Here is a 27,993-nt window from a genome sequence, read left to right on the forward strand (position 1 = left end):
TGCAACACTGACACCATCACTTAGGAAGCTGGACTTGATGTCAAGCCTCTGTGAGGTTTCAAAGATCTGTTTATTAGTTTTGCACCTTTAATGTCTGCCAGCTGTTGCCCTGTATTTGCCCCAGCCAGGTCACAGCTCCTGTCACACAGCCCCTCTGCTGCATTTGGGGCAGCACACTAAGCCTGGCTAAGGACTTGCACTTGCTGAAAATTTTCAAAGATATAGTGAAACTAGCTACCACAGTGCTCTGAGCAAAGACCTTAAAGCTTCTGCACTCCTGACAGAGTTGTCCTCTCAGGATAACTTATTTTCACATAGGTAGCAGTAGCCATACAGAGTGAGGAGAGCAGGGACCCCTCCTCACACCCAAGTTTGTCAGTCCTTCCTCTTGTGCTACACCATGAAATCCTTCCTGAGTGTCAAGGGGAGAGGGGATCAGTGACAGAATGACTCCTTTCAGACAATGCTGGTGGCTAAAGTATTTGCCTGGGGAGATGAGGGCTTAACTGACTGGTCATTAAAGTTTCATGCAACCCCTACTCTCAAGAGAGCAACTCTCAGCTGTTCACAGCTCCACAGAAACCACAGACACAGAATAAGGACATGAACCAGAAAGGTATTTTAGATCCATTAGTTATAATTTACACACCAATGACATACAGCATAAAGACAAAATATACAGATCTTCATATATATGTACATTGATCAACACAGTGCACAATTTAAAGTTATGTTACAATTAAGTGTACAATTTTAAATATGGCTTTATAAACTAGTAATAACAGTGCTAAAATAACATATGTCTTGTGTAGTTCATAGACAAACAACATAGTGCAGCATCAGAGTCCCCATTTAGAAATGTGTTGCTTCATTTTGTTAGTTAAACCTTGTACACTGCAGCTAGCTGGATATATCCCTTGCCCCTACACATCTACATATACTTTATTCTTGCTGGATTGCACACCCTTGTCTTTGGGACTTGCATTCTTCAAGTATCCTGAAAAATAAAAACCTGTATATTTGAGGAAAGATAAGTCAGAAGAACAAATTAAGAAGCGAGATAAGAACACACACAATCATAGTGCCCAGTGAAAATACCAATGTGATCAGTGCAGACAAAAAAAGCACTTTTTTTTTTAGGGAGCCTAAAAAAGAACAACAGTCACATCTTGTTTGCCTTACTGTCCCAAAAAAAGCAAAATTTTACTTTAGTATAATTAGACAGGACTGAGAGAAGTGGTAATTTCAGGGTCACTTGGAAGCTCTGTTGGAAACTCCGGCACCGCTGAAGCAAATGGCGCTTTTGTCAACAACTTCAAAGTGGAGCAGGATTTTATTTATTCCACAAAACTTGAATGCCTTTTGGCAGCGTATGTTTCAGCTTTAACTTGTTAAGCTGAATGTGTAAATCATTACATGAAATCCCACAAACCTTTTTATACTGCTGTCTGACCAAAAGCCCATAACAATCTCCTTGGCCTTGAAAAACCCAGGAGTGGTGCAACCAGAACACAGAACTAAGAGTTTAACACTGTAGAGACACACAGGGTTTTCAGTGACTCGAATTCCTGTGCTGTACAAAGATTAATACCATTTAACTTTCCAAATTGCTCAGAGAGCTGCAGAAACCTCTACTAAGAAGTATTTCACACTGGGGCAGCTCCATAGGGAATGAACACAGAAGAAGCCCTCCACAGGGAATGAACAGAAGAAGCCCTCCCCAATGGCCATCAAAGAGAGGACTGCCCCAAACCACTGAGACAGAGCTGATTCGTGTTGCAACCTTTCTCTCCACCAAGACAAAGCTGTGAAGACTGGGGTCACTGGCCGGAAAATTAAATGTACATGTGCAGTGTGGGGGAACAACTTTCCTCCACAGAAACCAACACAACAGCCCACATTCACCAGCAGGCTCAAAGCTCTGCTCACTGCCAAGGCTCACTCCCAAACAGACCCTTGACTCTGCAGCTCAGCCACAGGATGACAGCAGGTTGATGCCCCATAGGAGCCACAGCTACCAAAATGAGCCCCTGCACAGTCTACCCAGCACTAAGGAATACCCAAGGCACATCATACATGCATGTCCCATAGCACTGATAACTGCTGAAAGCCACTGCAGCATTCAGAGTTACCTGCAGTCCTCTGGTTCCGTGGCATTAAACAGTACAGCCTGTGTGCTGCTCCGGATCACAGCTGCTCAGAGGTATGGGCATGACTCACACCTATGGGTACCCCTTTCCATATCCCAGCTCCTGGACCATCCAACTTAATTCTGCATTTAGAGAGCATAATTTGCTTTATTAATATCACATGCCTAAATCATGATTTCGCAGTATTTGGAGAGGGAAGGAAGGTTAGGCCGAACAGCTACTTGTCAAAAAACAGCTTCAAATTCTTATTCAAACATCTAAGGACAAGACTCACTTGAATTCATCCCCTGCCACAGAAATTTCACTTGGTGAGCTGCCCTGCATAAATCTGCACATAACACGCTTTTCCAGCAGGCAATATTTTGTAGGGCTTAGCATCTGACAGATACAGGCCTTTCAAGGAAAACAGTATGAAACTGTCATGATTACTTGAGCAGACATCACTGACAAAAGCAAATTTGTGCCTGAACTGTTGCTGCAGAAATATTTCAGGCAGTATTTTTTCAAAGTGAATATAGATCTGGAGGGACATTGCCAAGGTTTTAAAGATCAAAATGTGTTACTTGCAGTGCTATAATTGGATGGAAACAGTCCTCCAGATCTGAAACATCAGGTTCAGTTTGGTTTTTAAATCAAACACCACATTTGCAGGATTTCTGTAGGACCTATACATCCCAGTGCCTGTTTCCCCCACTCGGTAACAGTGAGCTCTGCTGACAGAGCCAATGAGACCGACAGGGGTAAACAAATCCCTTCTGACATGACAGAGTGTCACACAGTCAAACATTGCCATTCACATAAAAAAAACCCAACAGACTGCTTCAAATTTAACTCCACTGGAAATGCAGGGCTTACTTTGAACTCCCATTTGCCAAATGAGGGGCAGACCAATTACTCATTCCTTTAAAGCAGCGCTATGGAAACACAAAGGCAGTACTCGGCCTTTGGCAGTATTTAGGGTAAGGTAACCAGGAAGAACAGTGCTGTCCCCTCACTAGGATTTGGGCTCATGCTCCAGCTCATAAGCAGGGCAGGGGTCCCACCCATCCAGTGCAACAGTGGCCCCTGAACCCTTCCTAACATCACCCCACAGTGAGTTTCTGGCTGTGGCAGAGAGACCCCCAGCTAGGGAAAAACCTTCTGTGCTCTGTGTCACCTCAGACATGATGTCCTGGCATCCATCAGCCTCCAGCTCCTGGCAGAAGCTGCTATCCCAGCTCACCTGCTGGGCAGCTGGCAATCCACAGCTGTCCCAGGTTTCATGGCTGCAGAGACACCTGCTGACCCTCAACCCCCACAGCAGCACAGACTGGGTCTCCAGCATCCCTACAATGCACTTGCTCACAATTTTGATCAGTGAGGGAGGAAAAAAAAGGAAAGAAAAAACCAAATGAAATTAAGATGCTCTCTGACTATTTTTATTTCTGTATAGCCCCTCAGCACTAACATTAAAAATAGATATGATGGAATGGGAAGAAAAAAAAAAACCAAAAAAGACTGCAGGGCTAAGAAAAACATTGCTCTTTTAGTAAAATTATGGAAAGTCAAAAACAATTGTTCCCTTTTTAAGAAAACACATACTTTTTTCCCCCATCCAAACCAAAATAAATGAACATTTTTAAATTTTTTTTAAACTTTTTTTTGTTTGTTTCCCCAAAACAATTTACAAAGACAGCTTTCAAAAGCAAATGCATGGATTAAATCCTTTAAAAGAGGTCTGACCATCCTTTAATGGTCTTTTAATGACTGGGACTCATCTGCTGCAAGCAAACCTTGCAATGCTGAACAAATGGAGAAAGCACAGCCTTCAAACATGCATCAGAAAATGAATGAGAACATCTCCATCAGAATTTCCAACACGCAGATGATTTTAAATAGGAGCTTTTTGATGCAGATTCCTTTTATTCAGAATATCAATACCTACATTTTTGCATATAAAATCTCTCTTGACTTGGCCACGGAGTTACCCAGGCCATCACCTCTGCACTTTCAAGCCCAAGACTTATCTTCTTGTGCCCTATTTTTGTGCTTAGTTTCCTGAGAAGGGTCCCAAGTAACTGGATGATACTTTCCTCCTCAGTTTTGGTTCACTTTGCCATTGATACTTGCCCACAACTTTGACTGGAACAGGGCTTGAAGGACATGCCTAGAGAATTGTGGAAACAGGTGTAAATTTACACCAAACTTGTCAGCTCTCACTGCAGTGGCTCCATGCATGAACAGACCTGGGCCTTCAGTGCAGACTAAGGTGTCCCTGCTTTCAAAGCCAAGGCTAACTCCAAGTTTCCCCAGAGCAGGTGCTTTTCTCTGCAGGAGGCACTCCAGGTTCCTATTCTTTGAGCACTGGAGTTATTTCAAGCTCCAGACTCAATACAACTACCAACAGTTAACATCCTAAAGCAGTTGTCTGCCCTGTCTGCTCCTAGAACATTTGGTACAACCAACACATTATAAAAATTTTGCTGAGGGATCCTGATTCATCTAAATGTAAGTCACTGAGAATGTCATAATTAAAACAGGCTACCAATAAAGTCTGCAGTCAAATACCCAATTTTATATGCATATTTAAAAACACAACAGCTCAGTATGTTCAATATGCTCTATCTCTCTACCAAAATCAACTAATCATGGCCAAGCAACACTGAAGTAAATACTTAACTTCAAAGCTGTGAGTAAATCCAATGGATTTATTCTCATCTCTAACCTGCATTTAGGGAGACATGAACATGAAGCATGTCAGAACCCGTGCAATCATTTTGAGATCCAGATCCACAGATATGGCAGCAAAGGCAATTTAAATTTAATTCTGGTCATGCTCTCAATATCCGAATTTCCCCACACACATGGCAGTACTGAGAGAACTGTCCCATCTCACCTCCTCCCGTGCATCAGATTTAGGGACTGTGCACTGCAAGCCAGCACAGTGTCCAGCACCCTCTGAAGCACCTCCCTAAGCAGCTATAAAGCATTCAATTGCCTGGGCCAACACCTTGCAACTACACAGTGTCCCATGCCTACTAATACCTCAAACTGCTTTGCGACCTTCATGGGTTTGCTATGCCTGTTGGTAAGGAACATAAAGCACCCACTGCTGAGACACACCAGACTTTTAGCAACAAATCCCAGCTCTTTAGCCTTGCCTAGAAATAGCAGACAGCAGCCATGGACAGGGAGTAAAAACATAATAATAATTCAAAATCACAGAAGGAATTTGACCAACACACATTCCAGATGAGTTAACACTGACATCTCCCTCCTGCATTAAAGTATTCTGGAGTAGTGATTTCAACCTTCTGCAAAGAACAAGAAACAGTAACCAGCTCCTTTCTGCAGGATTATGTTTTCCTCCATCCATGACTGTCTCCAAAAGAACTGGGAGCAGTTTTTTCCTGCAGACCCTGTAATATATGCACCCAAAGTATAGGTAGTCATCAAATAAAATTCCCCTGAAACTTTGCCAACTCACAGAATCTTTTTAGGTTGGAAAAGACCGTTGAGATCATCGAGTCCAAGTGCCAACCTAGCACTACCAAGTCCACCACCAAACAATGTCCCTGAAGTGCCACATCTTCGTGGGTTTTAAATACCTCCAGGGGTGGTGACTGGGCAGCCTGTTCCAATGTTTGATAATCCTTCCAGTGAAGTTTTTCCCAATATCCAATCCAAACCTCCCCTGGCACACCTTGAGGCCCTTTCTCTTATCGTATAGTTTGTTACCAGGGAGAAGAGACCAACACCACTCTGCTACAACCTCCTGTCAGGTAGTTGTAGAGAGCAGTAAGGTCTCTCCTAAGACTCCTTTTCTCCAGGCTAAACAACCCCAGCTCCCTCAGCTGCTCCTCACAAGAGTTGTGTTCCAGACCCTTTCAACAGCTTCACTGTCCTTCTCTGGACATGCTCCAGCACCTCAGTGACTTTCCTGTAGTGAAGGGCCCACAACAGAACACAGGATTTGGGGTGCAGCCTCACTCGTGCTGAGACAGGGAGCCAATCACTGCCCTGGTCATGCTAGCCACACTACTACCGATACAGGCCAGGGTGCTGCATGAATCTGATGCACCTCAGCACACCACTGGCTTATACTGACATGGCAGTCAACCAACACCGCCAAGGCCTTTTCATTACAGCATCCATCATTTTCTTCCATGGAAGAAAACTGTGCCAGTCATACCTCTTCCATTTTTGTCCTCAACCCGTTGCTGTATGGATAAGGTAACAACACAAACCAGTTGTGACAAATGCTCCACTTCCCAGAAGTTCATTCCACTTCAATGTGGGATCTGGTTTTGAACATGAACAAAAATAGGTTGGAAGGTCCTGCTGCCCTCTAGACCTCCAGTTTGCCCACGTGTGTTTTAAATTTATGTACCTTGATCCACCTGAACAATTACACAAAACAAAACACGGTTGAAATAGTCCAAGCAGTATGTGACAGCTGAATCAAGCACAATGGTTTATTCCAAAGTGGTATAAACCTCTTCCTGACCTGAAAGAAAAAACAAATCAGAGTGATCCCAAGAAACAGCTTATCTGCACAATGGGAGACACTTGTACATATCACTTGCATTGTTCATGATCTCTGTACTCATCCATGTCCACATCCGAGTCAAAGAGGGAATGTCCAGTGTAATCTGTGTCAGGGGTTTGGGAAATACTGTTCCCTTCCTCATCAAATGTTTCTGTCCTCGAATAAAAACTGAAGTCCTGCAACGGGGAGTAAGTCTTGCTTGCTTCACTGCTTTCCTCAGATTCATACAGAGTGTTGTCATCATCATGGTGCCATTCTGGCCAAAATTTCCTCCTTATTCTTTCACAATACATAGCAAGGTTAATCAGTTCACCTGCAACACAACACAACAAACTTCAGTAAACATATCCAGCCAATAATGCTCTAACTTAGCTGATGACGCAAAAACGCATTAGCTGTGTTTGGAAACAAACTGTGTAGGGCCTTTCCAAAGAAGTTTCAAAATTCCAAGATGCCAAAAATCCTCTTAGCAGCTGTTTTTAACTTTAATGTAACCACATACAACAAAAAAGGTTTACACAGGAATAAACACAAATACATGTTCACACAAATAGCAAAGTAATTATCTCAAATTCAACCTCTACAAAAAGAAATCAAGACAAGACACTAATACTGTAAGGTTTTTGTAGTAGAACTTTTTCCTTAATTGCAAACACCTGGTTCCTAGAGACAGAATTTGATCTCAGAGATGGCACGGTATGCTCATTAAATACAGTGAATGTGGGGCTTTCACCACCAGATGGCAGCGTTGACTGCAACATAAATTCACATTAAATATGGCCACTGGCTCACTCCTACTGCTCCCAGCCTTAGTATCTTATGCCTCGTTTATAAATACATGTATGCCTACAAAATAAACCATAAAAAAACTCAATGAAGAACGCGAGGTGCATGTAAAACCTGTACTCATAACAGCATAAGTAGGTTGGTAGGTACAGAGAATCAACCACACTGCTTGGGTATTTCCATCTATTATCTTCTATTTATTTTCATTAAAGATGAACTAATTCAACAAGCATAGTAATCCTTCTAGACAGCCATGAGTCCTTCAGAATTTTACCTGTGATGCCCCAGACATCAAAGGGAAGAACTGCACAGCCAATATTTATATCTCATCTCAAGTGCTCATTATCTGAGGGAAAGAGTAAGCCTGTGCCTCTTCACCACAGGTTTAGCAGAGCTGACTTGCACAGAGCAGGTTTACAGGTCAGATTCACTCCTTTTCCACTATTTTACATTCTTTTCCTCCTTAGCTCTTCCCATTTTTCATGCTGTGTGGATTTACTATGAAAATGGATGCAAAGATACTTCAACATCTGTATCACCCCACAAAAAAGAACCAACCAAAAAAACAACTCTCTGTGGGGAGGAGGGGTATGTTGGCTTCCAATTCCCACAAAAGCCAAGTGACTCCAAAGCCAAGCTGGATTTCTTCCTTGCCTGGCATCTTCAGGAACAGCAAAGGCTGTAATTTCACTGAGACAATAGCACATGTAGTTCTACTATCAAGGAAAGTACTCGGCTCAGCTGAATTTGCCTAATGGCTGTTCTGTTTTCTCATACATTACCCAGCATTCACTCCTTAGAAGCTTTAAGGCTTTGCCATGTTCAACAGGGAAAAGATCAAGTACAGAAATAAAAACAATTGTTGTGTAGAACATGAAAAAGAAAACAAAGAATTTTAAGAGAAAACAACCTTGCAGGATACAAATGCTACATCAAATGCAAGAACAGTCTGCTGAAGTACTGCAGTCTTCAAAATGTCCTTCCAAGGCACTCCAAGTTTAAATGTGGAAAATGCCACCAAGAGCTCTTAATCAGAGATCACTTAAGCTTTCTTACCTTTGATTAGTCTCTCTGGTCGAGTCCCTGGTAATGTCCACATTGCCTGTGCCAGATGTCCAAAGACAGTGGCATCAACAGTGGAAACAGTTGATCCCATAATGTACTTCTTGTCACCTGTAAATACAACAGCAAATATTTCTTGACTGGATGTCACTCTTCTCCAAATTAAAAGAAAAATCACAGTTCTGTCTTTAGCATATTTATTTTACTGAAATCACTCTAATGAAAAGGTTCACTTGTTCAAAGACAGGGATTCCAAAGCTGTTTCTAGAGTTCAGCAAGTGAAATTTATTACTGCAGCTGCTCCTGTGTTCAAGACTTCTATAACCAGGCCAGCTACAGAGTCACCACTGACCAAGGAACCTCCTTTGCTCCTCACAGCTGGAAGCACTCACACACTTTACTCGTTCTGCTACATTTAAAATCTGCTCTGCAGCTCCAAGATGCCTGAAAACACCAATTTTGCCTTTGGTGCAAACCCAAAGCTGCTCAACCACAATGCAAAATCATGAACTTGCTGAAAGAAGCTGGTCACAGTTTACCTCTCATTCATGCAGATCCAGGTTCAATTTATTCACCCCATCAGCTGGAAAAAGGAAAGTCACACCCAAATCTTTTCTCTCTCCCTATTTGTTCAGGATGAAATGGATGCACCAGTCAGACCTGCAGCAACTGCTCAGAAATAACCTGCATCTCCAGAAAAAGGACAGAGTCGTAGGCAGGAGTGCACAGGTGCTCTCATCCCCACTGACCCCTGACAGGTACAAATCAGAGGCATGTCAGGCACAAAGTGAACAGCAGCCCTTTGGGACAGGTCTGGCACAGTGGAGGGAGATGTCTGCTCCTCACAGCAGTTCTGCTTACCTCTCTGGGCACCCCAATATCATGATGGTCCTAAATGGCCACTACAGCACAAACAGAATGGTAACTAAGACCGGGAAGAAAATACATGTTTCAAAGCCACTGTTTGCAACAAAATATTCACTGTAGATTTGTTTTCCCATCACAGGGAGAAGATCTGGAACAAAGACCAGGCACAGAGCACACAGTGAAACATGAAGTATTGCAGAGGTCAGGTTAGCTGGTCGCACTGCTCCTGCCTCGGCCCAAAGTGCTTCTAACTCTGTGAAATGTGGTACCTAATTGAATTCTGAAAATCCAGTTATCCCCACTCCCCAGGACATTCTTCCGACTGCCTGTAATTCAGCAGGTTATTCAATGTTAGGTTTATTGAGCAAGTCCAGAGAAACTGTCCAGTGTAAAATGCATCAAATTCCAGTGTACATTACAAGGAATGCTGCCAATCCCTTGCACAAGAGCACAGCAAAACAGTGCTCAGGAATATCCAGTAACAATAACCTTCTCTGGCCTGTCAGATGTCATTTGAATATGCAGTTAACTCTACCCAGCTCTTCCACAGTTCCATCAATTTATTGTTTGAAAATTCTGTACACGGTAAATGTTGTGTCTTTTCTGTATTTATCTTACACCAAACACTCATCAATCTCAAACACAGCTCAAAAATTGGTCCCTAAACCACAGTTATATGCCAGCACCAGAAATTTAGCACCATACAACTGGGTCTTGAGATTCAATCCATAGCGATGTGCTGGAAAGGAATTTCCACTGCCATTTCCATCCTGCTACAATTAAATCAGCTCTGAGTGAGGGCTAAATCATCCCACCCTCTGGTTCCCCAGGCACAACACCCCACACCTTCAGGTGCATGGAAACAAAGAGCAAGAGGAGAAAATAAAACTGTGGGATCATATAACTCCAAATCTGGTTTTAAGTCATGCTGCTCTACAAAATACGGCATCTGTGCACATTTTCTTCCACCATTCCCAATCTGTTCTCAAAACTTCCAGTGCAACCTTAGTCCAGAAGACTTTCTGATGAACTAGGTATCTCTGTGTCTGTTTTTAGGCAAAATTACACAGTGTCTCTCACATCCAGGCTGCCATAGCACTGATCATCTCAAACACCTCTCTGCATACCCTGGCTAATCCAACAGAAATTAAATCACCTGGTCACACTGAACTTGCATCAACTTTGTACTGCCCAGGAATTTGAGAGTACACAACTCCACTGTTTACAAATACATGCACCAGAGAATTCAAAAGCAGCTACTTCAACAGTGGGTCAAGAAACCCCAGCAAGAAGCAGGTCTGTGGGAGACAGGTCTGCACCCTTCCACAGAGGCAGGTGCAGCACTTGCAGGCTGCTACAGGGCATTTAACTAACTTTAGAGGCTCAGATCCAGGTTAGTCTGACTTCTGAGTTTTCAGCTCTGAGCACCCCTGTCCTCCCCCAAAACATCAAATGCTTTTCAAAATCCACTTCAGGAAGCTGCTGGCCTGCAACTCCCTGCTCAAAATCCTCATCTGCCTAAGAGCCTGAGAGGCAGAGAGCTGAGAGGGCACCAACAGATTTATGGTCACTCACTTGCCTCTTCTAAGCAATTACCAAAATGTGTATTTTTATATATTGCTAATTCATGTGTTCATTCCCCACACTTTCTTACACTAGTAACAGGCAGTAAGAAACTGCTACAATACAAGGAAATTACATTTGTGGTTCAAAGACTGCAGGACAGAAAGGTGATACCAATGGGACAGGCTGATCCATCACAGTGGGATAGATGTTTAGAAGATCTGGAGGAGTCTGTCAGGAAAATGGGTATAAGGGAGACAGAGAAATCATTCGCAGAAATAAAAATAAAGTAAATAAAAAAGCACCAAAGATGGGATTGGAAATGTCAAAATTAATGTCATAAGAACTGACAGCTGCAAAGTTATCATTCTCTGGAAGCAGCTCTTGGAATTAAAAGTTATTCTTCTTCCCATGTGAATGGTCCTTGTTAAAAAAGGGGAGCATTAATCTCATATTCCTGATGGCTACAGTTTGGTATGTGCAGCTATTCTGCACCATAGGCATCGTTTTTAAGCTCTTAAGATAACAGCCAAAATCTCAACTACTTTCTGTTCTGGGGAAACACTTGGGTACATATATATGGAGGAAAATCTCACAAAGATTTTGCAGGCAGTAAGCTGACTGACTGCCTTCTCCTTCCCCCTTTGAAACAGGGGAGCCTCTTGTCAGGCTGAAAGTCTTCATCCCATCTCCTGTCCCCATTACAGGATGCCACCTTGAGGCCACAGTTACTAGACCCTACCATAAACAGATGGCTGGAGAAAACATGAGCATAGTGATGTTAATGAAAATTAAGGCAATTACAGAAAAGTAGACAAACTCACCAATAATCAAAAAGGAAAATAAAATTATTAATGTAACTGTACACTGACTAATCTGACATCCATTTCAGAGGAGAAGATGAAAAAATGTACAATATTCAGCTGGTATATTAATATAACAGGAATACAGAAAATGCCCATCAAGGCTTTTTGATGCACATTCTCAACAACAATCTGGAAATAAGAAGAAAAACTCTGCTGGTAACATATGTATAATATAATTAAAAATTTGATATTGTGAAGAAGTGCTTGAGGATTTCCAGTATATTTTCCACAGAATCCAGAGACTGATGATAGCATTTACCTTCACAGGAAGATGATCCAAGCCACCCAGGAAGGGAGAAAGAAGCAGGAAGAGCATTTGTCTGCAGGCTAGAATCAAACTCTCATTTGTAACAAGTCCAATTTTGAACAGATTTAGAGAGTGACTAACATCTGTCAGCAAAACATGGTGGCACCTCCACCTGCTGAAATGTCGTAATTAAAACTGGATGGCTTTTAGAAAGCCAGCAAAAAGGCACAGGCCCCAAGACAGCATGCAAGCAGTCCAATCCAGAGATCTGTCTAGATGATTAAATGATCCCTTTGAACTTGAAATCTTACAAATCTGAGTGTCAGCATACAATTGCTTGTCAGAGAAACAAGCAAATCAAGATACTTTCACAGGTACTGAGGCACACGTTTTCGTTTTCTCTTGGTAGACAGGGATGACTTTAGCACAGACATATCCACTGCCACTCCTTTCAGCCTGACAGAGTTGTCTAGGCAGAACCAGGGGGCTCTGCTGAGCTACTAAGTCATAGACTGAACATGGTCCAGCTCCTGTCCCAACCCCACTCCTCCTTATAATGAACATGGAGCCAGGCAGTGCCAATCTCAAAACTACAATATCAGTAGTCCCACAGAGGAGAGCACTTGGAGCTGGCCACAGCTCTGCAGTAGGTAAAAGGACCAGATGTCCTCTTCTGAAATTAATTGCTCTCTCCCTTCCTCCCTCTCAAAGAAAGGGGACTTCTTAATCTCCAAACAACAAATCTTATCTAAAGAGGCACTAGAATAGATAATTGCTTCTGTTAACAAATAAAATACAGCATAAAGTGCTGTCAAAAGAGGAGCTGTCAACAAATCTTCCGCTTGCCCATTGTGTCCATGCACCTCATAGGCTTTTTTCTACCTTGTTCCCAATCCAGCAACTCAACAGGTTTGTTTCAGAAAATAAAGTTACTGGAAACTCTGCATCTGGGTCTGCTGCAAATACCTTTCTTTCCAAAACAGCTTGGAAGTCCAGAAGCATGTTTTTTCCTACCCATTCTCAGCAAGCACTCAGCTTCTGCCTTCTGCTGGGCTCTCCCCAGCTTGTTTCTGTCATCCACTCCACACTTGTCTCTGTAGAGCGTGTTTCTTTAGAGCCTGTCCTCCTGGAGCACAGCGTAGGGGGGCATCCTCCTGTCCTCCACTCAGCCACCTCTTTAAAGCAATTGTCATAGGGAAAAACATGCAGGTACCATCTCTCTTGGTTTCTCACACAAGGGAGACATAAGCTCAAGCAAAGTGACAACCTGCACTACAGCAATTCCTCAAAAGACAAGTCACACAGATGTACAGTAAGCTTAGCTCTCAGTGGAGCAGAAGGCAAGAAGCACAGTGCAAAATAATTCCAGTGCATATTTCAACCTGAGTCACACAACAGAAGTAAGGTTCATGACATTCTAGCTAAGTGAAGTCAACCTTACGACTAATTGTATGAGATCCACCCAAGATAACCAAGAATCTTAAACACACCTATTTTGACAGCACAGAGCCATCTCTACTGAGAGCTTTGAATAAAGCTGCTGACACCAACCAAACACAACAAAGTTCAGCTCAAAAAAATAACATCTGCAAAGGGTTTTCAAATGGCAGCCTCACAGCAATCTGTCAAACAGCCACAGATAAAAACAGGAAAGGAAATACAACTAGGAAACAAAAAATGAAACTCACACAAGCCCCAACCCACAAAAAAGGTATAAATAAGATGTTTCATTTGCAGAACTAAACACTGCATTTTCCTAATTTCATCTCACTAAATGCTCTTTCAAAACAGCAGGCCACTGCTGTTTGATGCGCTACATACACATACTCTGTGCTCAGAGAAGGAAGCCTCTTATGCATCTAGACACACAATTTGGCAGCAAACAGTGGGAAAAGAAAACAGTGTCTCTGCCAGAGCAAGGAAGGCACTAAATGACAGCCTCTATCTTCTGCCAAAATGAGATTATTTGTGTGTGATCAAGCTGTCAGGAAGCACTGGAGGTCAGTTCCACCTCGTGGAGAGAGGGGCTGTGAACAGAGGACCATAACTCGCTGTACCTTACCCAGGAGGCCTGCCAGAGTCCGCATGTCCTTCTCCATCAGCGTGTACATCTCCTCCTCCGAGAAGCGCCCGATGCCATGGCCGTACATTTCCCGCTTCACGATTCCTTTGGTCAGATGGCAGAAGATCCACTTCAGCAAGTCGCTGAAGGGGCCAAAAAGCGAAACCATCTTTTGCGTCTCATGAAGATTTTCCACCCACTGGCAATAAGCTAAAGTCCTGGAAGGATGCAGAAACAAGTTATAGCAGTGTAATCCCCAGAGAGCCCAACATCCCCCAGCAGAGGCTCACACAGAGGTCAGGCAGGTGAGCGCTCACTGCCCTGATGGAGAGGTAGCTTCCATAAACAGCAGACTGAGGCGACTCAGAGTGCCAGCAGAGCAAACCCACTTTACACTACTTAGGCAGACTGCCCAGTGCTTATTCTCTCATTAAATCATGACTCACTTCAGGAGAAAACAAAATTCATGTTGAAATATAAAGTAAATGCTGCAGAACTCTGCTAAACTCTTGTAAAAAAAATGCATTAATTAGCTAAAGACAACTCATTGCACAGACCTGGGCAAATCAACAACAAAACAGCCCCCCGAAAAATCAGTCTTTCCCACCATCCTTTCTCCCTTCTTTCTATACTGCTGACACTTAGGCAAGCAGTAGCTTTGCTCCAACATAAATATTGAAACAGTAATTTTTCAGAAGGTTTCTCTTCAGAAACTAAGATCTTTTAAAAATAAAATATAAAAAATTAAGAAGTGGTTGTTATTGAGTTGGTTTTCTTCTGTACAGTTTCCTCTTTTCAAAATACTGATTTTATGACAGAGACATTTATAAAGGACTCTGTTGCCTTCCATGCTTTATTGAATGGCAAATAATATCTTTTTTAAAGTCTTTTTTTATAATTTGTCTCATCAGCTTAAATTTTTGTTACCCACATGAGTTTTTGTTAGTTATTAACATTACAGGCAAACATATCTTGATTTTTTTGTTCCAGAAACCTATGAAAAAAGAAACATTAGCTTTTTTAATGTCCAGCATCTTCAGAAATTACAAATAAACCAAAAAGACCACATAGATGAATTTTTGTCACCAAGTTCAAGGGTTGCTGGAAAAACAGCTAAAGGCATCTCCAAGTAGACAAGATAAACATAGAAAGCCTGCGGGGTCTGAGAAACACTGGGAATTGATACACATATCCCATACGAAGCCATTCCAAGGCTTCATTGCTTTAGTTTGGAATATGACTTCAGTTTTATCACTGTACATATTTCCAACTTCACAGAATTTCCTTAGTGCTGATATGATTCACCAAATTCAAGAAAGGAAAGTAAAAAAAAAACAGTATCTCCTGGAGAACTCCTGTGACTTCTTTTAATAATGTACATTTTATCAAACTCACATTGTCCACTGCAGTTCATTGCCTTCTGCTCTAACTGGTTTCACTGAAGTCAGTAACAGCGAGGTGCTAACAGTCTTTGCTGCAAATGTATAAACAAGGAAGAACAAAAATGCTCCTGCTCTGCTTCTGATGGCTTTGACCCTCAACAGATTACTCCATAACCTCCAGCACGGTGTAATTATAAAAAAGCATCCTGCTGACATTTCACATGCTCCCACAACACTTCTAGAATGGGGTGTTCTGCACAGTCCTGGTTTTTCAAATTTGATGGATGAACTCAAGTCATTGAGCAGGTTTCAGCAATGCAAAGTTTTAATCAGAGACAGATTTAGCAGAGGCACCAGCAGAACAGGAGGAATGTGAAGCCAACAAATGCAGTACAGAGCGACTGAAACTCCTAAAACATTGGCTTTGTCTGGAAGATGTGGTGTGAGACTGCCCTGTTCCAGGAACAACAGTAAAGCAGGACTTAAGACAAATGGAAGGAAGGCTAGCCTGAAAGCATAAGGGCACTCCATAGAGCAGAATGTTGCACTACTCATGTTTCACTGGCCTGGCAAAGGACAAGGTCTCTTCAGCAGGTACAGCTCTGAATAGGAAAAACCCTTGATGTGAACACTAGGAAACAATTACAATACTATGACTTGGGTTGGAAGGGACCATAAAAATCATCTACTTCCAACCAGATGTCCACTGCAGGGACACCTACTCCATGGGCAGGGATATTACCCATTAGATCAGGTTGCTCAGGGTCCCATCCAGCTTGGCCTTGAGCACTTCCAGGGATAGGGCATCCACAATATTCTGGGCAACCTGTGCCTCACCACCCTTCGAGTAAAGAACTTCTTTCTAACACCTAATTTACATCTCTCCTCTTTTGGCTTAAAACCGTTCTCCCTGTCCTATCTACCCATGTTAAAAGTCACTCTCCCTCTGTCTTATAAGCCCTGTTTAAGTATTAGAAGGCCACAACGAGGTCTCCCTGGAGCCTTCTCCTCTCGATGCTGAACAAGCACAGCTCCCCTGGCCTGTCTTCACGGGAGAGGTGCTCCAGTCCTCTGATCATCTTTGTGGCTTCCTCTGGACCTGCTCTAACAGCTGCAGATCTTTCTTATGCTGGGCACTACAGAGCTGGAAACAGGTAGGGTCTCACAAACACAGAGTAGAAGGGGAGAATCACCTTCCTTGACTTCTCTTGATGCAGCCCAGGATGCCATCTCACACTGCTGGCTCATGTCCAGTTTTTTCATCCACCAGAGCCCCCAAGTTCCTCTCCACAGTGCTGCTCTGAATGAGTTCTTCTCCCAATCTCTAAGATTTATTATTTGAATAAGTTAAGAAGAACTTGCTATATGAAAGCACTGCTCTGCCTTGCTGCAAAGACCCTCCTTCCCCAGGATGGACCTGACCTGCTTCATCTGGCAACTCTGCAATACAATTTGGTTACTTTGGACAACAGGCCTGGCCTGGAGAAGGGTAACAAGAAAAAGCAATCAAAACAAACCAGAAAAAGAACATAGGAATTCCACTGCAGCGTTTTTTAAGTCACCCCAGTTGCACAAGATTAAACCTAGCCCTATGGACCTGCCATTGTTATTGCTCACTCCAACCACACCAGGGAGCTGGCAACACACCAAGAGTGATCAACCATGTCCAAAATTGTTTTAATTTCATAAACAGAATGAACAAGGTTTCCCACAAAGCTAACTGGCCCATACTTTAATGCCAAAATACATTTCTCCAGAGCTCCCTTGCTTGCGTGGGAGAGAAGGTGTTTGGGCCTGGAAGAGGCAGAAATCAGACCAGGTGTTTAATGACTAGGACAGCAACAGAGCACTACACAGGATTTAGGTAATTCTGCTTAGGCTGAACTGTCAAGCACAAGTCTAAAGACATCTGCTTGTCCCTTTGAATGAGCAGAATTGTTACATGTCCCATATCTCAAATTTACATGGGCAATGAAGGCAGATAAATAGATAATTACAGAATTTACTTCCAAAATGTTACAGTTCTGAGTAGACAAAACAAGGAAAAAAGTAGGTTCTGATTCAGGGAGAGTTAAAAATACTTTTAAAACTGGCTTCACAAGCACTTTGTTAAAATAATTCTATTCAAGGGATCATTAATTTGTGTTTTCTGACAAAAAATATGCTTCTCACCATTTAATTCCACTCATCACTCCTATATTCAGACTACATTAGTGGAGTATTATCAATATTACAAAAGGTTAGGAAATGCCAGAAATTGGGTAGTCTACATACTCTTCTTCAGTACAGCATAACTACACACTTTACACTGGAGTAAGTATTTATGGGATGACATAATTATTTTAAATACTGGCTTGAACAGAGCATTTTGGGAAACATTACCATTCTCATTTGTGCCAGCACATCTGTACAAATCTTAGAGTATAAATAAAATAATAATGCATTAAAGAGCAATGCTGTGGGGGTGAAGTAAATGCGAAGTCTTTGGCCTCAATACATAAATCAGGCAAGAAGATGAAGAAAGTGACTCATCAACGGCAGCTTGCCTGATTATCCCAAAACTGTCTGAACTTCAAGGCAAGGGGAAGGCATTCACAAGGATGTGAACAAGGGGTTATTTTTCCTATCTGAACCTGTGCAGACCAGAATTTCTTGATATACAAAGGATTATAACAAACTCATTCCACAATCAGCTGTAGAAACCCCACCTTCTTTGCAACTTCTCAGAGCAACTGGCTTTTAAACCACCATTGAGGCATTCAAGCCTCATCACTGTTAGCAGTAGGAAAGATGCTACTCTTAAAATTGGCTTGATAATTTAATAAATAATAAATACATTTAATAATGAATAACTGCTTTAAATACATAAATAATTTATTTAAACATTATTTATATTTACATTATAAAAATATTTTATGTTCAGACCTGGCAAGTATGAATACTGACCAAAGTCAGATTCATCTGTATTCTCATATTATGCTCTTCCTGTGCTTCAAGCATTCATCTCATATGATGTTTGCTTCTTGAAAGACAAAGCAAGAAACAAGTCAAATATATTTGCAAGTGCTATATACATACACACACATATATAAATTACACACATATACACACATTTATAGATCACTACAGCTGTGTTTGACAACACAGCTCAGCCAATCTAATGGGTTAGTCTGCTTAAGCCGAATATTCAAGGCTTTATGTTCTCACTAAGCACATTAGTGTCACCAACCTAAGATCTGTCTCCTGAGATGGAAGTGACAGAAAGCATCTTACAGCAACTGCTAGCCCTACAGGCACCCAGGATGTGCCTGGCCCAAATCCAGCAGTATTGTTGAGCCCAGCATGCCAGCTCCAGAAGGGAGTGAAAATCAGACCTCTCTTAATCAGAAATCTGATTCCACAAATGTGCTGCAGTTACACCAAAAACTCAATGCATTCCCCAAAGGTGGCTGTGAGTGCCCCACTGGTTTCAGGGGGTCAACAGGTCACTGCAGGCAGTGGAGGTAACTCAAAGCAAGCCTACAGCAGATGACAGAGGTCTGCATTGGATCCAGGCCCTGGGATGAGAGTCACAAAATTATTTCCATCTCTTCACTGCTAGCTCGCCTTAACACCCATTCAGCTCAGAGGATTTTTTTTTCTTTTGCCAACTAAAATAGCAAAAGCTTAATGGCTTACTGCCTTCTCCAGGGACTGTAGCTCCAGCACCAGTTCCAAATCAGTCTTGTGCATCTCAGAGATATGGTGTAACCTCAGCATGGAAACAGGCATGCCCGCTTGCTGTCTTTCTGCCTGAGCCCTGCCAGGTGCCACAGCCCAGGACAGAGAGAAGATGTCCAGAGGCTGAGGTTCTCAACAGCCCCACACTGCTCCCAACTTCAGCCACAGCAGTTGCTTCCACACTTAAGAGGCACTGACTGCTGAAGATGAGCCACTGCCGAGGCAAAACTAAACATTTCTGGAGGAAATGCTGAGCATCCACCAGGATTAGCTCCACCCAGAGACAGTACACCACAGGATGTACTTTTCTTCTTTGTCTGATAAATTACTACAGTATTACTTATTTATGATGAAGCTACTTTGCATCCTGCTGGCAACAAAACAGTAGGAATCACATTATGTATCACTGCTTTGGAGACTTGGTTTTATATACCTTCATCTGCAGAAAGGAAATCACTGTTTCAAAATCCTCACCATAGGATATGAGGACACCAAGAAAAAACCCTAAGCTTCAAGTGGGAAAGTTCACGGACAGATGTGAAGGGATCCCACAACCAGAGAGATGCAATGCTGTCAAGGAGAAATATGGTCCTACACAGTGAAAAAGCCTGATTTTGGTGTAAGTACGGGATGGTCAAAGTTGTTCTCCAGGAATTACAGCAGTACAGCTGCAATACCTTATGGCCCAGGCTTTGCCTACTACAAGGAATCTGCAAGGTACAACCTCACCAAGCCTCTGGTACAGCCACAGGGACATACAGTAAGACTTACAGTTGGACTTTTTACTGCTCTGAAGCAAAAATACATGCCTTGGAGGAACTCAGCTCTGTGTGACTACACAGGAAAAGCAACAGGGATACACTGCCAGGTGTGCACCACTCTGTTCTTGATGTAACTTTGTCCACCTGTTAAAACAGGTGCCCCCTCTCAGGACCAGTGGCTGAATTTGCCACTGTGGCTGTATTCCACATTTGCCTACGTCATGTCCAGCAGTGCCCAGCCAGCTCCAGGGGAGCCCAGATGGATGGACAGCAGCTACACAGAGGAAAGCACTTTGTAACTGGGATACAACAGCAGTGTATAAGCCTGCCATCAGCAATGATACATTTTAATCCAAAGCTAAGTGCAGTTAAATCTATGAACCAGAAAAACAACTGACACTAAGGCAAGAAGATGAAGCATTAAGGGACTAAAAGGCTTCGTCTTCACTTTGGCAGCTGTAATAACTGAGGGTGGAAAAATGAACCCAAAAAAAAAAAAAGTTAACTTACAGGCTGCCTGTATCATGTTTGGAAGGCTATGACTGCAGATGGGTATAAGTGGTGAAGGCCACACTTCTTGGAAGGCAAAGATTTAATTTCTAAACCAAATCACTTCAATATGCTAATTACTGAGTGCTAAAATTGTTCTCTCAGGAGACACTAAAAATTATTTTAAGAACTATATGTATACATATTGCTGCTGATCTTCAATCAAAAGGTGAAAGAAAAAGCAGGTAAATGCATTCAATTTAAAAATCACACACTGTTTTGAAGAAAAAAATGTGCAACATAAATGCAAAACTTAGTGCAGAAAGGACTTAAATGCATACTAGAAAGTAAACTACTGGGAGAAAGCATTGTGCTTGCTAATGCAGCAAATGTACTGTCCAAGGTGCATGTCCACCTGATGCCTCTATGCCCAAACTGGAAAAGGCACTTAAGAAGGACAGAAATCAAAAGCACAGAGGACACCACAGGTATTATTTTCAAAGGTGTCAGTAAAATGCATAAAGTCCCAGAAAGGTTCTATTTCTATTTTCCATTCATATACATACTTCAGCTTCTCAGAATACTGTGACTAATACTGGACATTATCAATGGGCAGAACTGTTAACAATCCATATCAACAGGAGAATCATGTGTTACAGGAAAGGCAATGATCCATACTGCAATCATTCACACACAATTAAAATCAGTAAAAGTAAGAAAACAATATTCTGGATTAACCACAAACACTGGATTCATTCCTCTATGCCCCACAAACCACAAATACATTCGTCCACCTGGATCTTCTGGTCTTCATTAACAAGGCTGCTCCTATACAGAAGTAACACTGAACAGAGAAGCACCCCACTGCTGCTTCCTTCTAAAAAGCTGCAAATGGCCTGACTTCACCTTCCTTACACACCACAGCTTTTCAAGAGAATTATCCCTGGCTCATACCACCACACACATAAAGGAGCAGCAGTTTCCTAGGATGAAGAGAGTTGTGAAGTTAGTAATTGGGTACCCAAGGTTTCTGCAAGAGAAAAGAAGCATTCATGTCGAAGCCCAAGCTCAGGGATACATCTGACAGCACAGGAACACAGCCAGCTTTGCCATGCAAGCTTACCAGTACAGGTGCTCCTCCACCATTTTGGTCACAGCTCTGGAAACAGCTCTTTCATGCGGACCAAGGTGTTTATTTAAATTCACTCCAAGTTTCTCTTCCAGAAAGTCAATAATGAACTCGGTGCCAGATACTTTCTTGTGATTGTACTCAATCCAAGGCATTTTCCCTTGAGGAGAAAGTTTTCCATCGAAATAGTTCTAATGAAAAAAAAAATCAAGTAAACAAACAAATATACAGACAAAAAAGCCCTTCACATCCTGTTTTAATGAAAATAAATATATTTTAAATAATTTTCTGTGTTTTTAAAGAAACAAATCCACAAATCTTTTTTAAAAAATAATATTCTAGAATTGCAATAGCTATTCAATCAGAGCAGCAGCTTTACCCTCCATGACAATTCGGATAAAATAATTTCCAGGCCCTGCAAGGTGTTCCATATTTTTATGCTGAATGTCATATGATATAATATTATATAAGTTATATTATTTATTATTTTAATACCTGGGTTATTTAAGGGTTGGAGATGTTCAGATCTCCCAGAAGATTGTGCCCATTATTATAATGTTTTAAATCACAGGAATCACAACTAAATTCAGTTCCTGCACACATATGCACTTTGCATGTTAAAAGTAACTTTTAAAAAATAAATTCACTACCCAACTCAGATGGCTGCATTACCTCCAAGGACAAAACACACACAGTCACAAATGTGTATGAAAGGCATTATCATTCCCTCCTGAGCAGAAGGGAAATCTGCTTTCTGCAACTTCAAAACTTAGAAACCTCAGACATTTACACACGTACTTATTACAACTGGGTCTCCCAAGAGCCCAGCACAGCAGAGCACAGCACTACTGCACTGCTGCATGCTGCTATACCTGCTCAGCACAGCACTCACACTCTGAACATCTCCAAAGCAGCAATGTGTTTTTCCCATGACAAGGTGGAACACAGAGATTAGAGAATTTCCGTATCATGTAACAAACATGAGACAAAGTGGTAGCTGCCAAAACATGATCAGACATTTGTCTTCTATTCTCTTCCTCCTGAAGGCAGAGACACTTTCCTTTCTTGTGATTCCCATCCTCGCATCCTGTTATTTAGTGAATGAAAGCTCCTAGCACAGAAAGCTGAACAGTAAAGGCTCTGCACTCAATTTCTGGCAGTCACCCCAAGAATTTCAGGACCTAGCTCCTAATTGCTAGAGGTTTAGGGTTTGCAGTTCTGGATTGATCTGTTTGGGTGTCAAGTATTTATCCTTCCTGAATCCACTTAAGATGGATTAAGGTGCTCTGGCAGCAAGGAACATACACCAGAACACGCCTCCTGCTCAGTCTGAGAGTGCCACTCCAAATGTAGATGTGCAATGCACTGGGATCATGCAGACATTCCCAAAGGCTCTTCCCTTCCGGATGAAAACGAACGGGTATCACTTCTGGGAAACAACGCGTTCTGGCTACAGCCTCTTCCAGGGCTTGTGCCCAAACAAACAGCACGGTAGGGACACTGGATGATATCATGTCTCACCCAGCTCACCCCTGAAAGGGCAAACAAAGCACCTGAATCCCTCCCACGTGCACATCTGGGTGACACGGGGGCCAAGCCCATGGCACAAGCTCTAAAACCACTGAATGTTTGAAACTGAGAGCACTGCCCTGTCCTTTTACCTTCTAAGACCTCTCCTTTGTCAAAAATGGTCTTTCAGCACTGAAACTGACTGCTACATTTCCATAATTTTTCACTATGACTTTACTACAGAAGCACAAAGTTTTCCTGGAACTACACAGCATGTTTAGAAGATCCTGAGCATTGCTGAATTATCTTCATTAAGCCCTACCATTAAGACCTTTCTCTTCTTGTGCACAAACACTGGTGGTTTGCAGAAGCTACTGGACTTGAAGATATGCTCAGTACATCTTGCAATTACTGCAGTCCATACCATTTGCAACCCAGAAAAAAGCAAGTTATTACTCAGCTGCACATTTCTTCAAGCACATATATCTAATACATAAAAATACATTGCCTAAAAAGATTTTTGTGTTTCATTACATACGGTTTATCAAACAAAATAGGAAATATCTTCCAGTGACCTGAGAAAACCTTAGTCTCTTGCAAAATCTGTTATACTCTTTTTGTATCCACTGTTCTCAAACAGACATTTTTAGACTTGAAACTTCTGTATTCCTATGGCTGATACTAATTGCTATCAAATATTTATCAATTTTCCACTTGAAAATTGTTCCAGCTGCTAAGCAAGAAAAGCTACAGTATTATTAAAAACCAAAAACAAACCAAAAGAATATCTCTTTTCATTCACAGTACATTAAGTGCCTGCAGAGCAACAATAACAATAGCTCTACAGAACCTCATTCATAAGAAATTTACAAAAAGAATGGCGCAAGGTATTTCTAGGGTAATTTTACTGCACTCTGCAGAAGAAATTAGGTTTCACATTTTCCATTACTCCTGTTTATGATTTTACATTCACTCATGTCTTTTCCTAAGGAAGATGCCATTTCCACAGACCTGGCATGAAAACAGCACACTCCTGCTGTGCTAATTATTTATCAGGTTACATAACGGGTAAGCTCTTCACATTCTTGAGGAAATCAAGGAATACCCAAAAGATCATGATGAGCACACAGACGGGGCTCTTTCAAAGCAAGCTTTACTAAGAAAAGCATCAAATGTTTTGAAAACACAGCTAGGGATTATGATAGCCCAGTTGGGGTGGGACTGCCCAAATCACTTTTCTTGGAAACTCACACATAGAGAGGCAGATTCAAGAAAACGTAAGTACATGGCAATAGCACATGTTATGGGAGAAATTCAGGTGAGAGTAAGGTAGGAATATGTCACTCTACTCCAGCCCTCATGTGCCATTAAAGCACGCTGCACAACAAAAAGCCCAATACTCAACAGTCTGATGCACCACAATAAACACAAGGAATCAAACGTGTAAAAGCAGTCTGAGCATCCCACTGTCTTCTCTTCACTCCATTTCAGAGCCCTCCCTTCAAAGCAGTCCCTCCCCAGCACGGTGATGATCACAGCAGGTCTCCTGGGATGAGCACCAGTGGCCACCTGCAGCACTTCTCCATCACGGCCCCTGACAGTGTGCAGGGAAGCAAGGTGTTTCCTTCTGGATCCTGCTAAAGCCCCCTGCACAGCCACTCTGCTGCCTGCCAAGCGACCATCAGGCGCCTCTGTCATCTACAGCATCCTAAGAGTAGCACAGTCGTGAAGGAACAAGATAAAAGTCTACAGGAAGAGTATAACAGACTCCAGCCAAGAACAGTGCCCCCTTCAGCTCCCCGCCCACTCAATCCCACAGCAGCATCCATACTTTCCTCCACCTGCCAGAGCCCAATGCAGCACCACATTCCTAACACAAGGACAGAAACATCTGCTTCTTCCAGAAAAAAAGAGCTGTGTCCTCAGCTCATAAGCTCAGCTCCACCAAACTTACTTCTAAAACCCTTCAGAGGGTCAGTAACCCCACAAACACCTTAAGCCCATGTAAGTCAGCACAGCTTAAAGCACCATCCTGGTGTTTCCAGCATCCGCAGGATCCATTCCTGCTCCCACAAAATGGCACACACAGCATGTGTGGAACAAAGCGGAGTTAAAACCAAACAGACTAAAATGTCATGGCTCTAGCTAGGCCAGCTCTGATCAGCCTGAGCTGCCAAAGAAAAGCATTTGCAGGAAGGGACAAGAGGAAGCAGCTGAAAGATAGGAATGTTGTTTCTGATGGCCTTATCTGTTTCGTGTACTCACAGCTAGTGAGAGACATGCAACACCAAAAAGTAATGCTGACCTTCAGTACAAAAACCCTCTGTAAATTCCTCTCTTCAAAAAGCTGTGTGATTTCTGATCAGCATGAGCTCTCCATCCTGAATCATACAAATGCTGTGTTATCTTTCAGAAGTGACCATGTCCTGTCAAAACCATCTTTTATAATGCAGCTTTCTTTAGCTACTCTCCAGCAGAGCAAACCCAACCATCACAAACCTCTGAACTGCATCAGTTGACATTAGAAAGAAAACCGATCACACCAAGAGAGTCATCCCCTCAAACGTGCATTTTCTACCCAAATTATTTTGAAGAAAACAATGTGCACAAAGTCTTCCTGCTCCAAGGACATGTTCAAGCTTCAGAATCTTTCAAGTTCTGTAAACCTAAAGGAGGAAAATACATCCCTCAGGACGGAAGTCTTCCTCTTCAGTACTCCCAAGTATCTGATTCAAGTACCACTGAATTGTAAGAAAACATTAAACTCGGGCTTTTAAAGAATTAAGCAAAATGTACTGATTAGATCTTCTTTCTCTTCCAATGTAAAGGAGTTTAGCCACATAAGAAGCTAAATATCAATGAAAAATGCATTTTTAAAAAGTTGCAATAGGATTGGCTTTCCACTGTACAACATTTGACTTATACAAAACATTCTTTCTAACACCTTGCTATGGAGTAAAATGCCAAACTTATATTACTGAGGAAAAAACAGAGGGAGAAGAAAAAAGGGAAATAAAAAAAACCAGACATTTCTTCTACCTAAGATCTTAGTTATACACATCATTATTTTATCATCTTAAAGGCATTCAGTGCTTAACACACACAGAAAAAGACTCAAAGACTCCATGTGCTGCACAGCTTGGCAACACCACAACAAGATGTGTACCACACCTGCAGTATCCCAAATCAACCTTGATGCTAACAGGCAAGATCGTGAGATTCAAGTGTCTACTCTCACAGCTTTTGTTCAGTGGAGTAGCTCAGGCTTGATTCCCTGCAGGAAGACGGCATGGGATGCACCCAACCACAGCTAAGGAGCAGTATTCATGACCTCTGAAAGCAATCCTACCCCTCCTACCCCACTTCACTGGGGAGGAAGCATTAGCCATGGGAGGCAAAGCAAAAGGTAAGCACTTCTTTCCAGACAGCTTTAGAGATAAGGCCTCCAGAAGAATAAGAACATGCAGCTGTCTAATTGTGATGTCTTTAGCATGGTGAAATTCAAGGATCAAATAGTCTTGTGCTTTAGGTTTGGGGTGCTATTTAGTAAACTCCATACTATTCTCCCACTTCAACATTTTATTGATAATCATTTAATGTTAAACATTTTAACATTGATTTAGGTTTGCCAGTTAAGTCTACAGCTGTTCCAGATAATCTTATTCAAATCATATCTTTAAAGGTTAAACACTAAATTTAACTGGAGCCATAAAAACGCTGGCATACCCACCTAGCTGCAGGTGTATGTTTACATCTCCCTGGGTGGGACAGACTGGGGGGATGAGAGGCAGGATGCCTATGTGCTATGTCACACAATTACAGAGAGCTGCAAGGCAAAGGCAAACGGCACAACGTACCTGGTAGGGTAAATCAGCCATCCTCAAGTATGTTTCCATTTTCAGGCAGAACGGGGATAAACTCGGAACGCCATTCCTAGGCCTTGAAAACTGATGCAGTATGATAGCATCCTTCGAATCGAGCTCTTCCTCTTTCCTGTCAAAAAACCCAGAATTAAAAAACAAAAAAACCCAAAAAACACCAACAAACAAACAACAAAACCAAACCAGACAGGTGCGTGATACATCAGTACATTAAACAGACAAAGGAGAAACCCCGGCCCTGGGAACGCACCCGCCAGCCCTCAAGGGGCTGCTGCAGGTTCTGGCCGCCCGGGTCCGGCGGCAGCGGCAGGGCCCAGCCCGGGCCACCTGTGGGGGCGAGCGCAGGGCCCGCCGCGGAGCCGCCTCCTGCGCTGCTGCAGAGGGCGAATGGGGGAAAACCGGGAGAAAGGGGGAAGAAGAAAGGTAAACGGCAAAAGCACGGTGAAGGAGAGACCCCCAACCCGGCGGACCTCGCCAACCTGACCCCGCAGGTGCAAGCGGCTCCGAGCGGCCGGGGCTCGCAGCGCCGCAGCCCCGCAGCCTCACCGTATGGCCAGCAGCTCGTGCAGCAGGTACGCGGCGGCGGCCAGCAGGGCTCCGCCCGTCAGGTACAGCGTCTTCTTCCACCAGGAGTCGGAGCCCAGCGCCGCCATGGTGCCGCCGCCGCCCGACAGCGGGAAGGCGACGATCTCGCCCCCATAGAAGGCGGGCGGCGGCTCCTCGGGCCCCGCGCCCCAGCCCAGCGACAGGCTGCGGTTGCGGCTCAGGTCCGCCACGCAGGAGCGCGGCGCCGCCAGGCCCACCCCCCACAGCATCCTGCGCCCGGCACCCGCATCCCCCGCCGCGGAGCCCCGAGCCCCCTGCCCTGCCCAGCCCGGTGCCGCCGGGCCCAGCCCGGCCCCGCGGCGGGGAAGGGCCGCGCCGCGCTGGGCGGCTCCGGCGGCTCCCTCGGCCGGCGCTGCGCGGCTGCGCCACCGGGCTGGAAGGGAGG

The 27,993-nt window shown here is 43.1% G+C and overlaps 1 protein-coding gene across 1 annotated transcript; it reads right to left on the reverse strand.

The window, feature by feature from the left end:
• Positions 1 to 617: 617 nt before the first annotated feature.
• On the reverse strand, positions 618 to 27,986 carry FAXC (failed axon connections homolog, metaxin like GST domain containing). Its single transcript, XM_030267633.4, has 6 exons — positions 27,549 to 27,986; positions 26,979 to 27,114; positions 21,607 to 21,803; positions 14,132 to 14,349; positions 8,521 to 8,637; positions 618 to 6,991 (listed from the first exon to the last, which is right to left on the reverse strand). Exons 1-6 carry the CDS (start codon positions 27,815 to 27,817, stop codon positions 6,708 to 6,710), a joined length of 1,221 nt encoding a protein of 406 aa, XP_030123493.1. The 5' UTR covers positions 27,818 to 27,986; the 3' UTR covers positions 618 to 6,707.
• Positions 27,987 to 27,993: the final 7 nt, after the last annotated feature.

Source organism: Taeniopygia guttata, chromosome 3, assembly GCF_048771995.1.
Source record: "Taeniopygia guttata chromosome 3, bTaeGut7.mat, whole genome shotgun sequence".
Taxonomy (NCBI): Eukaryota; Metazoa; Chordata; class Aves; order Passeriformes; family Estrildidae; genus Taeniopygia; species Taeniopygia guttata.

What these genes read in the sequence shown, in the direction of transcription:
- FAXC (XM_030267633.4), bottom strand. Translation starts at nt 27,817, where the DNA reads ATGCTGTGGGGGGTGGGCCTGGCGGCGCCGCGCTCCTGCGTGGCGGAC. An exon ending in GTGGAGGAGCACCTGTACTG is followed by an intron (nt 14,350 to 21,606) that starts GTAAGCTTGCAT and finishes GCATCCTTCCAG; the next exon opens with GACTTTAGCTTATTGCCAGT. An exon ending in ACCAGAGAGACTAATCAAAG is followed by an intron (nt 6,992 to 8,520) that starts GTAAGAAAGCTT and finishes GTTGTGTTGCAG; the next exon opens with GTGAACTGATTAACCTTGCT.